Genomic DNA, 17470 nt, shown 5'->3' with positions numbered 1-17470 from the left:
TCTTTGAGCTATATAATTATAAGTGTTGACTCAAGTATCCATGTCTAAAATCGTTTTCTCTCTCTCTCTCACCCTTTCTCCGCGTCTCTCCCTCCCTCGTGCACTCCTCCTTACACCTTGCCTCCTATTATCTGCTACTTTCCTGCGGTTTGGAGCCCTTCCAGCTGGCCTCCCTTTCTTGCGCTGTGGTTTTGTTCGGGAGATTTCATCTCTCTCCTCATCATTCCTGCAGATTGACAGCTAGGCTCAGGTATGAAAACAAACAGCCCTGGAATTGACTGGTGAAAAGAAATCCGCTGCTAATGCTCCTTCACAAACTCTCTTTTTTTGCCTGCCCCCGTTGATGCTAAGCCGTGGCAGCATACGAGGAGAGGTGATAGAGATTTGAAATCATTAACTCCTAACAACACCATTCTACATGTCTGGCTTAAACCCACTGCCTCCACTGGATTATTGCTCTTGTTTCTACTGACTCTTAAAACCTAAAAACATGTCTTCACCTCGGAAACAGCATGTTATTTAGCCAAACACCCACATGACAATGAGCTATAATTATGGATGTACCATATGTAAGGGGTAAATGGTTGGTTGGGTTAGCAGACCTTCAAAAGCAAATCTCTGATGTTGCTGATACTATTGTTTTGTTTTGTTTGTTTACTGTACGTGCGTGTTCACTTCAACAGGATAAAGTATTGAGGGCATGTTTCAACACAGCGGCAGCAAAAGAATGTCTTCCCTTTCATGGGTAGAGCCTCGGGTCGAACTCTGTCACACCTATTGTTTTGCATTTTTATTTGATTTCTAAGCACAAGACAAAATGACCTCCTCACCAGTCAGATTCCAGCACTTCCCTCCGCAGTAACACATTTACTCTTCTTTCAAGGTTTTGACAGAGCAGTGTCAAAAGGTAGCCTACGAGGTGATCGGGATAATTGGTTAAGCTATCGGTGAGGGATCGGGACACGATCTACAAGGCCACTCGGTGCCAGTAGGTGCTGTCGTCTTTGTCTGAATGTCGGTCTTTATTCTCTACTTTCTTTTATTGGTCTAGAAACTACAGGCATGTTTGCCTTTTGTGCCTATTTTACCCTAACAATTAATGGGACCTCTGATTCATCATAACACTTTAGATCTTAATCATCAGGTGTTTTCTGCTCGGTACCTTTGTTTGTGCTTTAATTAAGTGGACCTTGTGCGTCTCCAACCCTGGGCATCTTTTTAATTGCCCGTATTTACATCAGGCAGACATCAAACGCAGGGAGAGAGACATTTGTAAGGGGGAGCACAAAGAAGCCCTTTGAAATGTCTACAGTCATATGGAATGGCATGCTAATTAAAAATCTAAGGCTGCCACTATGATAGGAGAAGGAGGTAACTGTGGTGTATAGACTGTCTCCATAACTCATCAACACACAGAGGCCATAGTGTTTATTATCAGACTCCCTACCTGTTTACAAACCACCTAGTAACCTTCCCGTTCCCATTCATCAGAAGAAATGCCCTGCCTGTAATTTAACAGACCAGCTTTCAAAAGGCTAAATCATTTTCAACATTTTACCCAGTGCACTTTGATCTACAGTGGCATACAGTATACCAGGGCAGGTACAATGAATCTAGTCTACCGAGCAATGATTTATCCTTGGGTTCATTAAGGTTATTGCCAATGAATATACTTATTAGAACATTCAACTGCCTTTTTTTCTGCTCCTCTGCAAGTGGAGAAAGCGTAATTCAATAATTAAAACAAAACACTAGTTTTATTTATGAATGTCGTGCATGTTTTATAAAAAGAGAAACAATTAAGCAAATGATCAAAATCACCTGCACAGCCGCAGAAATTAGCTTCTTTTGCAGCTTTGTTAATTAAAGGTTGAATAGAATATATTTTATATCGAGATTACACTGAGTTCATATTGTCTGGATTTTTTTTCGGGGGGTTTTAAGAAATCTGAAAACCCTTGTGGACGACTCAAGAAGTTATCTGATGAGGAGAATGTGTAAGGGGAGAGGGCAGGATCCAGTGACAGCCTGGTGTTATCAGCCAGCTGGTATTGTGCTTCCCAGTGCTGTATAAACACAGCAGCTCTCAGTAACAGTCAGTGCTCAGGACTGAGCAGCAGCCCTGCCCATCCTCGGCCCACCTTTGCACTGTCAGGAACACAGATTTTTTGGGGGAGTGCTGAGTTGCGCTCTGCTGTGCTGCACTTGATACGCTGCGCAGGGCGTTCACTGTCAGAGTCGAGACATTTCACTCAAACACAGGCTCAGCGGGGAGACGAGTCTGTGCGTCCCTGCTCCGTCTCAGAGCGGCTTCTCTCCTCTCAGCTCAGCCGTGCTCGGTTTACATCGAGCACACTTTGGCTACAACAGTTACCAGAGCGGCATGAACGCTCCGCATGCGCCAGAGCAGAGTAGCCGGGCTCATGGCCGTCCGGAGGGACAACAACAATAAACTGCTGACAAGCACAGACCACCTCCGAATGGGTCTAAACGAGCTGGAATTTTTGAAGACAGCACTTTGGACAGAGTTTGGCATTCCAACAAAAGATAAGGGGGGAGAGAAATGAATGAGGAGGGCAGCCAAAGGCCTTTGTTCTATTTCAGAGTACAAGGCTGTTTCTGAGATTATACAGTACATAGCTTATGTATGTCAGATAGGAATGAGGGACTTGTTAACATGGCTTAAAGTAGTGTTTGTGTGGTAAATCTGCTCTGTCTGATGCAGTCATTGTAGTACTACCTTTTACATCTGCTAAAAGTTCACTGGTGTTGAGCCTCTCCATCTTCTCTTTCCATTCTTTAGAAAGGAGTGTCTCCATGCATGAGGATTCTAAAAAAAAAGAAAAAAGAAAAATGTAATTATTTTAGATGCCTTTTAAAATGTTGAATATTGTTCATGGAATTTGATTTGAGATTTTTTTTTTATTGTGAATGTTATGAATCACTAAATGAAAATGAAATATGAAAGAGAGGTCATTTATTTGAAGGCATTGCAAGGCAATCATTAAAGGAGACTCAGTCTGGCTGTTGAGAGATGAGCTAAGGGTGGAGTGAGGAGGGGAGCGGACATTGTGGGGATTGCGTATAAGGGCAGAGACACACATTAAGTGGGAGGCAAAACAGTGAGACTGGGTACGTCCAAGCGTTCACATAGCTGCCAATGATGAAAACAATTAACATTTGTCCAGCAGACAATGAATCAGAGGAGGAATGGCTGCAATCTGCCATGCTGTCGCTGAGGTAGCTGATAAAGAACGCGCCGGGCCGGCCGACCCAGGCCTCCGCCGTCCCTGCGCCGCTTAGGGGTCAGCATGTTCCCATCAGACACCGGCCGCAGAAGAAAACCTCCACCCGTCCACCTTGAGACACTGTCTCCACAAGCTGCCTCCAATCTGAACCAGATCAAGACATGAGCTGTCCAGTCGTGCTGTGGGTGAACATTTATCATTCTTTCTATTTGATGAATACAAAACGCCTGTTTTCTGTTTCCTATAGAAATTGTCCTCAGGCTTCGTGTATTGCCTGAGGATGATATCAGTGTTTCTCTAGATTTAAATGAAAAATGCAAAACCGAAACAGACCAATTATCACCACGAGGCCACAGGGCACAATCATGATTATTTCAATAGTGAATCGTTTATAAACATAGTCCTTACAACAAAAGGACACACTTCATAAGCAGGCTAATATTTTCAGATGGTGCAACTTTTCTGCTCAGCTGCCGTGTGTTTTTGACATGAACACAGAGAAATGAGAAATGTCACATGCTGCAATATTCTCGACCTTTCCATTTTCACTATAATCATCCTTGACACTAAACACAGAGGAGATTTATACAGTGGAGAATGTATACAAGCGTTGATTCCTTTTTATCCTGCTGTAACATCTCCTGCCCTCTGCTTCCACAAACCAAACACTGTTGCTCTCGCTGACAAACACACTGACTTCAGAGGAACTGGGAGTAACTCGGGGTCAGTAGTTCTTGTGGCCTTGTTTAAGGATGGCTTTCAGAGGGATCAAGCAGAGTGACCGTTTTGTTTGATTGTCCACTTCCTCCAATGTGATGGGGGTCGACAGGACATCTTCAGCTCGGGGTCATTATAACATTACTTCTGCTTTATTGACTTTCCAATTCCCAACTCACAGTTTGTCCCCTTGACCCTAAGCGAGGGAGAGAGAAAAGGCTGTGTGTGTGTGTTTGTGTGTGTGTCTTTGTGTGTGTTAACTCCCTCCATGACACAAAGATCACAGATCTTAAAACTGGGGGTTTAGGATAAGGGGGGAGTAGCAGAGCTCAGCTCTTCTTCCCTGCGCCTCACCCCTGGGTGAGACAGCTTCCTCTCCCGGAACAACAAACTCCTTTCACATCATAATCCTCAGAGAGACAGAGCAACATTAGTGCATGACATTTTCTCCCCTAAAGCACAGAAAAAAGGCTTATTTTTAAAGTGGTGTAAAGGGGAATTAAACAAACACAGTTAACATATGTTGATATGTACACATATGCTCCCACACACATACACACACACACACACACTTTCATCACAGATGCTGCTCCAGCACTTGATCATTAAGGAATGCACCAACTGTTGGAGATAATATGGTGCCAGCTTCCATTCTACTCCAGTCCTCCCCCTCCCTTCCACCTCCCTCCCAGGAGAGCCGCCGCTCCCTCGATTCTCCATCCCCTCCGCTGGGCCAGACACGACCTGCCAAGTCCTCCAACAGGAGAGACTACAGCTGGAATGCACCGCTGTCCTCCCTGCCTTCCACCTGGGAGAGGTGAGTAATGACCTGGATTAGTCTATAAAATAACTCTCAAACACCTTTCAGTGTTCAAACATCGTGGACAAAACACGCAACCAAAAATGGATTTGGTGAAAGCGGAGCAACTTTGGCGCAGGCGCATTCGCGGCGAGCAGTAAATGAGTCAGATGTCTGGCTTTTTTCAAAGAGCCCTTCCACAGCTTCTTTTTCTGAAGAATTTAGATTAATAGGAGGAATGCTATTTCAGTTTCTAAAATGTCTGCCTGTTTTCTCTGGAGAAATTATAGATGCCAATGGAAACACTGGTTAGTATCAACATTATAATTACTGTCAGATTATGACACACAGAACATCAGGTTGATGCACACTGTGTTCACCATAAAATAACTAATTATTTATTATCTAAAAAGAATATTCACACCAATTCCAGCGGATATCCAGTGTTGGTAGATTTGAAAGTGAGAGGAAATCATAATTATTAAAGACGTTTAATGTGGAAGTTTTGAGTTTTTAGCGTAAAGAAAAAGTTACACGCTCGTCCTCTCAAAGTAGGACATCACATTTACTGGGGAATTAGCTTAAACAAGAGAAGAGTCCAGTGAGTTTATTTTTATGTTCCTATGGGGGCTCTTAAATCTCTCGCACCCCTACCCCTCCCACTGCGTTCCCTCCCCCTCTCGAGATAAAATGCTGTGTGGCTGGGGAGCAGGCCATTCAGCTGGGATGAGAATGGAATGAAAACAATAGCCCTTATCAGGCTCTTATTTACATTTTCCCAGCGTCCCTGCAGTAGACAGCTTGGCTTGTCACCAAGCCCAGATCGCCCCACTGGACCTAGACCAACTTCCTCCAGCCTCAGCGATTCCAATGGTCCCTATGGACCCTAGCCTGGCACAGACCCCCTCCGCTCTGCAGCTAGCACAGATAGCAACATACAAGACAAAACTACTGGAGTGTGTGTCCAAGATGTGTTCCCATTGAGACAGGAATGGTCTCTGGACTACTAAGCCTGTCTGGGTCTCATTGTCTCTTCTCTGGGGCTGCTGCTATACAGCTGCAAAAATGCGCTGAACCCTGTCCCGGGATTTTTTTCACAGTTTTAACGTGGCACTCAGAAGAAACTGAATAGTCATTGCTGATTCAATACTGCCAGATTTAATGTGTTTATCCTATCAGGGCTGTCATCTGTGGTATACAGCTTCCCTATGCAGGTATTCTGTGATCGTATTAATGTGGGCGAACAGGCAGAGGGATTGAGACACCTGAAGCCCAGATTAGTTGGCTAGATTAGGCTACAGCTGTTTTTTTTACCATATTAAAAACAAAGCTAATGATCCTCATAAATCTCAACAAAAGAATGTTTCTAGCTTGATGTGTGACATAAACAAAGCTTTCAGCACCTGGCAGTCAGGGCTGCCAGAATATCATGTTCACTATAAACCACAGTAGTGAAGCTTAGAGGAAGGTTGCCACAAACTATCTGTCCTATCTGCACCGACTGACTCGCTGACAGTCCGGAAGAAAAAATATGGATTTGTTATGATTTCTGGTCTTTGTCTGTTTCTCTCACACAGTTCACTCCCACAATCCCACAATCAAACATATCTTTGACGTTTAAAAAAACCCGAATCATCTAAATTTTATCTTTAGTGCTGGCACTGTAATAAAAATACTTTTTCTTTATTTTTATTTAGTGCTTGTTGGCTGTAAATGCCTGTGAACGAGGGGAGAAGTCGTTTGCAAATTTCTGTTTTTTATTGCTGCTCTAAACAGAGCAGTTCGTTCAAGCGATCATTGCAAACTGTAGAAAAGCTCAGATTGCCGAGTGAATAGACAAATAAACACAATTACAAACAAATCAAATCCTGTCACTTAGGAATTGGATTGGGCGGTAATAAAGCAGATCTTAAACTTTCATGACACTAATTTCCAAATGGCTCTGCATGGAGATATGAAGTCCGGCGTGTATATTAAAGTTCACAAATAACACCAGCACTGCTTGAGCAAACAATGGTCCATCTTCCCTTTTACAGATCAATGTTTTCAATCTCTAAAAGGTTTCATCTATCAGATTCGTTGATGCCAGAAAACACCCCATCATGTTTCAAAAGGCCGCGACCGCTGCAAAGCACAAAAAAAGGTATGTTACAACATGCAGCAGTGGGTGATTTATTGCCCCTGTGTTGTCAGCAATGAAAATGTTTCAACTGTCTGCCACCACATTCTGAGCTTCCCTGTGTGCACTATTCTCCCGGGAGAAAGATGATACTTGTGTTTGAGTGTTTGTTGTGTTGAAAAGCCGTTGGCAGGGAAAAGAGGGCTATCTAGAAGAGTCAAATTAGCCATCAGTCATGGATAACACACTAAAAGACCTCCCCTTTAGCATTGGCCTTGTATGTCAGTTACCTCAGCCTCAAGGGGAAACATGTAATTACCAAATCAATGATCAACTGACACTGACCATATACAAAACATCCTCCTCAGAACACACATGCCTATTTAGTGAAACAATACTATTTTCAGTGAGGGGCTGAGAAATAAAATAAATGGGATGTCTCTAAACAACCTTCAGCTTGAGTGTAGCACATATTTTAAAACTTTTTGTCAACCAGAAGCAAAACCTATAGAGATGATTCAATGTATGAGGAAGATCTGCAACAGAACTACAGAATGCGTCATTTTGACACATAGATAAATAAGCAGTGTGTTGAATTGCGTTTTGCAGTTTCAACCTGACGCGCTGCTTAAACCAGAACAGAAAACACTGTATAAAAACTACATTTGTACAAAACTCTACATGAATTGTATTAGACATGACCCACCAGTAACAATCAATTCCTTAAACACTATAGACTAGATTGCACTATAGTCTTGTGTTGTTAACCCGAATCAAGTTTATGAAATGAGCCAATATTACATACACACTTTGTTTGAAAATGGTGGGTAACAAAAATGTTTAGCCAATATAGTTTCCCGCATATATATAACAATAAATATGTTCAAAACCTTTTCCCATTTGGGAATAAAAAATAAAATCAAGAAAGTAAGTTGTTTCATTATAATATGTTGAGGATTGTTGCCTGGTGATAAGTGTAATCTGGACACACTGTTCTACAATGAAAGCAACTGGATGAGAAATAACCAGTTATTTAGTTTGAAGATTAGACAAATCACTATTATTTTGAGGATTCATAATCATAAATTATTTGAATGACTCTTTACTTTTAATATGAGTGCTTGTAATTTAAAAACGATGTGATTACGCATGTGAAATGTAAATTCTAAAACCTAAAGCAAACTACAATGTGTTTAATAGCTTTGAAAAAGATCACGTCTCACGAGCATTCAGTGTGAGTGTATATTTCTTTGATTCAGGCGTAAATGTCTATCTCAAAGATAAAACTCAGGATCTCAGGCAGACAACGACAGGCTGACGTCTAATTTCCCATCCCGTCTGCACTGCACGGGAAACAAATCAAAAGTCGAGATTGATAAAAAAGAAAATAACTGTGACACACTCCAAAGAATCCTTTGAATATCTTAATCACAGACACACTAAAAACAAGACCCCATCATCACAGCAAATAAAACATAATAATTACAAGAGGCAGGCAGGGAAGTGAAATGCAGAGAGAAAACATGTTTTTGTCATTCAGCCGGTAGTCCCTGAGACAACAGCTGTTGGATGCTGCAAATACTCCTGAAGTCTCCATAATCATGGCGTTATTGAAGTGAGGACAAAAAGGGCACTAATTGCAAGGGAGCAATCGGAACGCAATAGGTTACACACCCGGGTGATGCTGCACAATGCAAACGCTAAAGAGGGAGCTGAGGGGGGGAAAAAAAACATTCCAAGCACAACAGTGCATTGTCGCTCATTTTCAGGCAATTGCCTTTTCCTCGTTGTCAACAGTTTTAATAACCTATAGCGTTTCCAGAAGGCTTTTTGGTACACTTAAATAAATCCAGCTTTTTTAAAATGTAATTGCTAGTGCTGGCATGCATAAATAAAGAGGTCCAGCTCCTTGAGACATGTCGGTGTATTGTGGAGCACCTGCACCTCGTGGTGGGCTGACACCTTATCATTATTCCACTTGGTGAACATCTCTGTTAGTCACCGTTAGTATATCCTGTTTGGTCATGTAAAAAACTGTAGCTATAAATATACTCTAGGGAACCAAGATGAGGTGTGCTCCATCACAGGTTGTGCCAATGTCAGTCTCGCGAAGGGCTGAGACAATGTTTTCTCTGAGAAGTCACAGGTCTTTTCTTTTAAGATGGATTTCTAAAAGCTAAACCGAGAGGTAATGCTAGATCAGCAGTGTAATACAAATTAATAACCACAGAGCACCTTAAATAAATTCTGTGTTTTCTTTAATATCTATCTCATGAGCGAGCAAAGGTTGTAGCATTAAGTGGACTAAAGGATCTCAACATGTCTCTGCTATTTAAAAAATGGAGAAACAGGTGCAATGTGCAGGTAACCTTTCTGAGTGTTTTAGTTTTTTCCTCAGGCAGCTCAACACGCTGGCCTGTGTGACCAGGCACCTCTCCCTTATCCTTCCCCTTTATCTGCACTGACCAGCGTGTTAATCCCACCATGTTGACCTGGCCATTCTGAGAAGCCGTATACACACACAGCACCATGACCTCTCTAAATAGGACATGTGTCTATCAAGCATATATGAATTAACCATCCCCAAGAGGCTTCACCTCTTGAGCTGAGCAGCATGTGACCTCTCCCAATCCATTTTACTGCGGCACTCTGTGGCAATCAGGCTTGAATTATTAAAGTGAGCAGTGAGCAATGATCAATTCATTGCGGCCCTTGCTCACAGAGCCCACGGCCGTACTTCAGCAGAAATGACATTGAGAACACTTGAGTATGCTTCTAGACAATGCACATAAATGTGAAATATGTCAGACCCAATATGTCAATAATCATAACTGTACAGGCGTAAGCCATGTCCAGGCTAATCCTACAGAAATACTGTTAGATGACTGTAGACAGAGGGGGTTTCAGTACTATGATTTACCCAAATGTTTTCTTGAGAAAGAGAATTTGAGATGTGCTACATCCTAATCAATGCTAACCTCTTTAACTTCTTTACCTTAGTTTCTGGGATAAATGTAGATAATAAATATTCTGTGCATATTTTTAACATATCTTGCAGGAACAGTATAAGACTTGTAGAGGGCAAATGCCCAAAACATAAAATCTTCAAAATCAAATTCCAGCCTTTAACCATCTTTTATCTACACAAATTAGAGAGGTAGAAAAACAAAAGCAAGGAAGTTGAAAGAGAGAGAAAGATTGCAGGGGAGTATGCAACTCAAGGAACCTGGAAGTAGGAGGAGGACGAGGGGGGGAAAAAACCCAATCAAAACTTTGTGAGGAGGAGATGAGGAGCCAAGATAAACCAGTACTCAGAGCCCCCAAAACTGCAATCTCCCCTTAAGCTGGAGAGTGGCAGCTGGCAGAACAGCTGGTGAATAGGATTAATGTCAGAAGAATGAAATAAAACTCAACATATGTCCGAGCCTGAGGTGTTGGGACTGTGCGTGATTGTGCCCCCGATGGATGCCATGTGTGCAGCTGGAAGGAGCTGCTGTGCTGCTCCGCTGTCTACCCCACAAGGTCACTTTTAAGAACTAGGACCATTAAATGCTTGGATAGCACAACGAACTTTTCACTCCCGCTTTTCTCCCCTCCTTTGCTTTAAGAGGGAGGCAGAGAGGCAGTATTGAGCATCGCTATTTATACAATGTACTTTAACATTCATCAGGGAAACAAACTATTGCTACTTTGATTAAATTAAAGAAGGCTAAATTGTACATGTAAAAAGAACCACACAAGGTCAAAGAGAAGTTGAGGTTTTTATTAAAACGGAGATTAATAATAACCAGCCTAATAAAACATTTGATAAAGACAAGTGCCTTAAAATGTTTATAAATTTAATTTTCATCGAAAGCATGTCTGCGTTTGGTTTATTAAAGAATAGACACTACATCTGGAATCTCAGCAATGCTGATGAGGGGATCAGCACTTGTGGAGATGAACATTATGAGGAGAAATATGTGGACCTGATTTCAATTCATGATTTCCATTTGATGTTGGTAATCATTAGGGTCCACACACTGTAATAAATCATAATAATTTCGTACAAAAATTGAATTACTGGGTACCTTGCATTGGAGAGATTTTTTTTTGGGTACCCAGCAATTTATCTGTCAGATATAAACTCCCCTGCTAATCAATGCTCGAAAACATTCACATTTATTCATCTATGTTAAATTAATAGACGTGTGAAGAAAACGTAGAGTACTGTGATCATGGCTGTTCAGTGTGATTTAGTAAATTAATGGGTGTCTGACTCTACTTGGACAAAAAGAGACTAATAGGATCCACATGAATGCATTACAATTTGCAGTGAAGCCAAGTGTCTGGTGCAGACATCGAAACTTTATTTCATCATAAACCCTGGACGATGGCGACGCGCTTCAGAGATTGAACCATAAGATGAGATATTAAAAAAGCACAAATTACGAGAAGAAGAAGCTGGGTAATATACTATACATTTGATAATGCAGCATACTGTAAATATGTTGTATTTTTCTGTCATGCATTCTTTTTCTGTTACTGTTACTGTTATTCCAGAATAAGAGACAGAAAACTCCGATATTCACCAAGAGAGAAAGAATATGGATAAAAAGATACTGTATTTTACAGATATAAGTGTTATAGTCAGACTAAAGGAGTTGGACGTCTACATTGTCACTCCTTGGTAAGTTCTAAATACTTGAATGATGGTATCCGCTTTTCACCATGACACGCTGAGGTTCATTCTTAAGCAGAACAACTCTGCCTTAATCATAAATGGGGCTTGCCATCATAGCCCTGTAATAAGTCTGATAAATGTCTCCGTTTTGATATGGTACAGGTCCAGCTGGTTAACCATCCTATATGTCAATTCTTCATAGGCTGCCACTATACTTAATTGAGTAAACCATAAACAGGATGGAGGAAGATTCACTGATTTCCATTCACTAATAAGGTGCAGCATCGTGACTGTGTGGATGCACCTCGCCTTGGGTTCAGAGATCCCCTTTAAACGGGCCAATACCCCCAACACATCTAGGCAAGGTAGAAATGGGATGACCTGACCCATGATCAGTTTAATATTCTCATGAATTCCGTCCACCATCTCTGAAGCTATAGGCGCAGGACCATAACAAATGAACAAGGCTGTCCAGAGCCTCCACATCTCTCCAACGTGCTGTAGCCTATCCTCTCTTTGCCTTATGCACATTTGCAGGGGTCCAATCGACCCTATTTAGAATTTTAAATAGTACTAATCTTGTCCTAATCCTGTCCTGATCTTGTCAGAGGATTTTGTTCAGGTTTTTGCAGAATGGCTCTGCCTTCCTCATCTCTAAGTGATTTGTTGAGGTCTGCCAGCCATGTCTGTTTGAGACCATTTGTCCTGCTCGCCTGTCCATCAAAGCACGGTAATATCTTGACGCTTTCTTGCCCTTATGGAAGAGAGGATTTGACAGCATTTGATGGCCTGGAGCAGCCAAGTCAAGTAAACATCTACAGTGTGTGTCTGGGATCTTACCGCATTATTTTATGGTTTAAGTCTGACAAATTTTACAGAAAAAAATCTTAAGTCAGAGCAAGGGAATTATTAATCGCTCTGCAGTTTGGTTTCTTCATTTTCAAAAGTAATTTATTGAATCTCACAGCCAACTTTGTATACCAAGTTGCCAGGGTTCAGAATGTATGACTGCTCACTGGACAAGGAGAGCAAAGGTCACTATTTTAGATTTTATTATGGCTCCTCTGAGACGAAAAAAGGAGATGCATGTACACAACAAAACATTTTCACAACTTTATCAATTAAAAACTAACTTAATCACTAATTTGCACTCTACTCCTCTGACTCTTGAGTTGCCACTGGGTAAAGAAATGATGACCTAACCATAGCACTTCTAAAGGTTAAGAATTCCAACTCCCAGAAATCCCCATTCATTTGCCCCCAGCTAAGTGTCTCAATGTGCTGTTGTTCAACTTGGTTCAGCAACAATAGGGGCCGTAGTTTCTATTCAGTCGGCCCTTTCCCTTTCTGTAGGATAGAAAGCATTACGGACTAAGACCTGCTGGGCAAAGATGGAGAAATTTGCTTCTCATGAGCGACCAAGCTCATTGGTCCAGCTCACGACGGGGAAGCTATCAACAGGCGTACAGTATTTGCCTTGTTGAATCAGAGTGCCACCCGCCCAGAAAAAAGAAAAAAATGACAAAGGAGGAGGAGAGAGGAAGTAGAGCTGTGCAGCAAATGTTATAGGAAGTAAAATGGTTGTATAGATTCTAATGACCCACTTTTCTTTTTCCAGTTTTATGCTAATTGAGACAAGAATAACTGAACAGCCCCAACAAATCCTAATTTCAAATGATATCATACCCACTGATTGAACTTTGTGATATGAAATTGACGATATAATCAAAAAGCAAATTAACTCCTTCTCCGGGTGCAGACTTGATAATAAAGAGATGACATTTGTAAAATGATTATCATCATTGGCTCTCAGGCTTTGCTGTTCAATAAAACACATTTCTAGTTGTTTCCTCTGAAATCCTCGTCACGTCTCCCGGCTCGTGTAATGTTATTGAACGAGGAGAAAGAGAAAGCATCGAGTGGGAGGAAACATCCGTTTCATCACGACTGATTAAAGAGTCTCTTTGTTCAAGAGGCAACACATCAAAGTTTTGCGTAAGACGTTCATGTTCGCTGTTAGCAAAAAACAATGCAAATATGTTAATACGGCTGCATCTACGCAAGCTGTCATGTTTGCTCGTGTCGAGGCGGATCTCCCTGGTTGGATGGCTGACGTACCTCTGACTTACAGAACAAGCCTGCAATGTGCTCTGAAATCATTAGCAGGCCACAGAAGTTGTCTGTGCCCAGGGTGTGAGTTACACTCCCACTATTTTGATCCTTGGTCAGATGACACCGGCTCTTTTGTCAAGTTATGTGTGGAGAATGCTTAAGAGCTAAATGCCACAGCTAGGACAGTGATACTGAGCTGGCACACAAGTCTCCCAGTGTAACCCTACTGCAGGCTTTCAAACACACACACACACACACACACACACACTCACACACTCACACACACACACACACACACACACACACCCGCGTGCACACACACACGCACACACACACACACACACACACACACACACACACAGCAGGACACATGTGCCCTCCCTCTTCCCCCCGTCCCATTGTGAAATAGCCCCTCTTCTTCACATTTCTCACTGCCTCAGCCCCTCCTCTTCCTCTCTCCTGACTCTATGAAGATTGTCTGGACGTGTCCCTCTTCTTGTTGCTTTTTTCACTGAAAACCAGGCTGATATTTTACCCAATTCTAGGCTTCACGGCCCAATGTCAAATATAGTAGCATTAATGGCTTCTGGCTTCTTATGTGTCAGCGTTTCACCATCTCTGTGCCCCTCTAAATGCTGCGCTGTCACATAAAACAGCCGAGCCATTACAAACCACTGCTGATTTAATCACCTAGTCATTCACATACTACACAGGGGAAAATCTATTGTATTTTTTTTAATTTTAACAGCCTAAAACACTATTTTACAATTTTCCTAAAATTGCTATTGCACAATCAGTGATGTCACTGACTGCGTTTATACGCTGTTCATTTGACGAGACGTACCTACAACCGGCATGTGGGTGTATGTGAGTGTGTTAAGACAAACAAGCCTCTGTGCAACCCTGGCTGTGATTTGTCTCTCAGAGACACCCGTTTCCTCCTATCAAGGGGTTCCTGTGCAGCCAGTAAGCCACGATCACAATGGGAGTTTTGTGCTGCATCGGTGCAGGGGGACACGCTCAACAGCTGAAACCCAGGAAGATGGCCCCTGGAATGCTCTACAGCAGTTGCTACTGTTGACTAATCGGAATATGAGAACTGGGGAAGGTGATCTTGAATGCAAAGAATTGCACATTGAAGAGGCAGCTGCTTGTTTTGTCATCTGAATGACCAAGACAGCAGAAAGGGCTCTCGTTTTGAAAGGGGGCAACAAAATCTGTATCTTAGCTTGTGTAAAGTGAAACCTGTGTTGGCCTCCGTGGTCCTATGGGGACGTGTCTGTGTTTCATTAGGGGTCTGTTTTGGAACAGATAGTAAATAGATAATTCCGCAGTGGACCAGCGACTTAGTTTAGCCTCTGGGTCTGATCTCAGCATTGCAGAGGAACAACTTTGATATTGGCAACTCTGATTGGCTGTCACAATTCATCTTGATATTTTGCCTATTAGAAATCATGTCGACATGTCGGTGGGCCCATCAAATCCGGTTTGAACAGTTCAAAAACAGTAATTGCAGACTGCAGATGGACGCCGATTTCACTCCAATTTGGGGGCTAAGTCTGTGAGTTCCAAAACTCGTCTGCAACTGGAAAATCTGGCTAAAAATTGTGTAGTGTGAACTAACCTTAAGATAGGGGAGAGAAAAAAAACAGAGGTGGAAGGGAAATGTTATGTGTAACAGGTAAGGGCCACAAGATGGTAGGGGAAACACGGAAAAGTGGAAAGGAAAAAGAGGAAAAGTTTTAAAAAAAAGGGGGAAAGAGCAAAAATTGGAGAACAAGGAAAAGGGTGGGAAAGGGAGATCGGGGAGGAGTGAGGGGCAGGGTATCTTTTTTGTGAAAGTTCACATGTCAGGCTGGCAGGCTGCCCGCGGCATACAGCCGAAAAATCTATTTAACGTCTGCTTCACAGGGTGACAAGAGGGTTGATTGGCAGAGAGCAGAGAGCCGCTTTTGATCATGTGTCTTAACAAGCGATTCCAGCTCATGTCTATTCAGCCTGAACAGATCTACATTACCTATTCAAACAAAAGTGACAGACCAGAGCACTGCTCCGCTGGGCTGGTGCACCACGCCACAGGCTAAGACAGAACACACACACACACACACACACGAAGGCCCCCACTGAAACATACAGTACACACACACACACACACAGACACACACACATAAAACTATAGCGGCTATTTGATCAAATAGATTCCTTGCAAGTAGCTTGCTCAAATCATGTTGACAGAATAAACAACAGATTATTAAAGGAAATGGGAACATTGTGCACACGAGAGATCGTTCTTGACTGATGTCTGGCCAGTGGGTTTTTGTGTGTGTGCGTGTGTGTGTGTGTGTGTGTGTGTGTGTGTGTGTGTGTGTGTGTGTGTGTGTGTGTGTGTGTGTGTGTGTGTGTGTGTGTGTGTGTCCTGCCAGGAGGGTCCCGGGCCTTACGCTGCCTGGTAGGATGCTGCACTCGGAGGCAGCACAGAGCTATGTGTGAAGAATGCCTCAAAATCTGCAATCAAGGCAACTGGATCTCCAGCCCTCATTGCATATGCATAGAGTCAGAGGCTCATGCTCAGATCATTATAACAAAGATTCCTATTAATTAGGTGGGATAAAGCAGAACCAGATGACATGGCAGCTGGGATGAGAGGAGAGGGGAGAAGGGAGGGAACTCAAAGAGGAGGGGAGAAAGTGCATCAGTCTGTTTGGGGGAGGGAGGGGGGTATCTTTTTTTATATATATAATGCATAAAACATATTGCAATATATGTATTTTAACTTCAGAAAATGTAAAAAATGTTATTGCTACATTTAAACTGAATAACTCTCCAAAAAATAAATCTATTATTGCTATTAGGCACCTGCATCCAATTTCCAGTATGCAGTCGGCAGAGGGCTGCGACACTGATAGGGGACAGTGTTACAACAGAGTCAAGAGTTCATCAGTGCTAATCAGACCAAAGGCTTAGAGCTGATCCTATTCTCTTCCAAGCTTTCACCCATCCCTGAATCTCATTACATGGCCTGTTGTAATAGAGGATAATGACCAGGGGCCACGCACACAATGCTGATCACTCCTCCGCACTCAACCTACTGCACAGTCATTATACAGTGATAATACACAACCTTGCCGTGGGGGGTTACACTTACAAACAGAGGAGAGGTGATGGCGGCAGAGCTAGAAGAAGAGATGTCTGAGTGGTAACACGGAGGCACATAGAGTAACATACAATTCACAGGGACTATTAGAGGTCACAAGGAACGGTTTGATTTCCTGCCACTGTAATAGAATTCTTTTCTCTCATTATATATCCTTCCACCTGAGATGAAAACGGGGTTGCAGTTTGACTGAATAGTGGTATGGCTCCCCTTTGTTAACCTAATTAGCCATGACTCTGTCAAAGGGCTCCAGGTGTTGAATATTCTGCTTGAGCAGCCACTGTATCTCCTCGAACGGGTCTTAAAAAAAAAGCCGTAAGGAAGGGCAGCGTCTTTCTGTTTTTCTGTATTTGAGTGTTGGTTTAGACCATGGTTGTGTCTGACTGCCCGGGAAATGTTGGGTTATTTTATATTTATAGATTATACCTGGATGAAGTGTCCACTTTCAGTTTAACAGCTGTTTCAAATGTCCTTAGACCACACCTGTTCTCAGGCCGGACGACACCGGATCACATGCAGCACTGTTTTCTCAACAGCATCCTGGGAACTAAGCTGTGAATCTGGATAGCTGCTGTAGTCATGAGAAAGAATCACTTGACTAATGAGAAGGGGGAAAAAAATCTGAATTTAATGGAACACTTTTCATTTGTTTTGGGTC

At 42.4% G+C, this 17470-nt stretch overlaps 1 protein-coding gene across 17 annotated transcripts in view; it reads right to left on the bottom strand.

The window, feature by feature from the left end:
• Positions 1 to 17470, bottom strand: part of sox6 (SRY-box transcription factor 6) — a 137841-nt gene that overhangs the window by 63484 nt on the left and 56887 nt on the right. For 16 of the 17 annotated variants that reach the window (XM_034575044.1, XM_034575034.1, XM_034575060.1 and 13 more), the window contains one exon: positions 2741 to 2830. The exons of the other annotated variant lie outside the window; for it this stretch is intronic. In XM_034575044.1, the coding sequence (XP_034430935.1) occupies positions 2741 to 2830 (90 nt within the window). The remainder of the gene's footprint in view (positions 1 to 2740; positions 2831 to 17470) is intronic. 17 annotated transcript variants of the gene reach the window in all.

This window comes from Hippoglossus hippoglossus, chromosome 3 (assembly GCF_009819705.1).
Source record: "Hippoglossus hippoglossus isolate fHipHip1 chromosome 3, fHipHip1.pri, whole genome shotgun sequence".
Lineage (NCBI taxonomy): Eukaryota > Metazoa > Chordata > Actinopteri > Pleuronectiformes > Pleuronectidae > Hippoglossus > Hippoglossus hippoglossus.
Note: the sequence above shows the minus strand (reverse complement) of the source record. Positions and strands in the feature narration are given on the sequence as shown.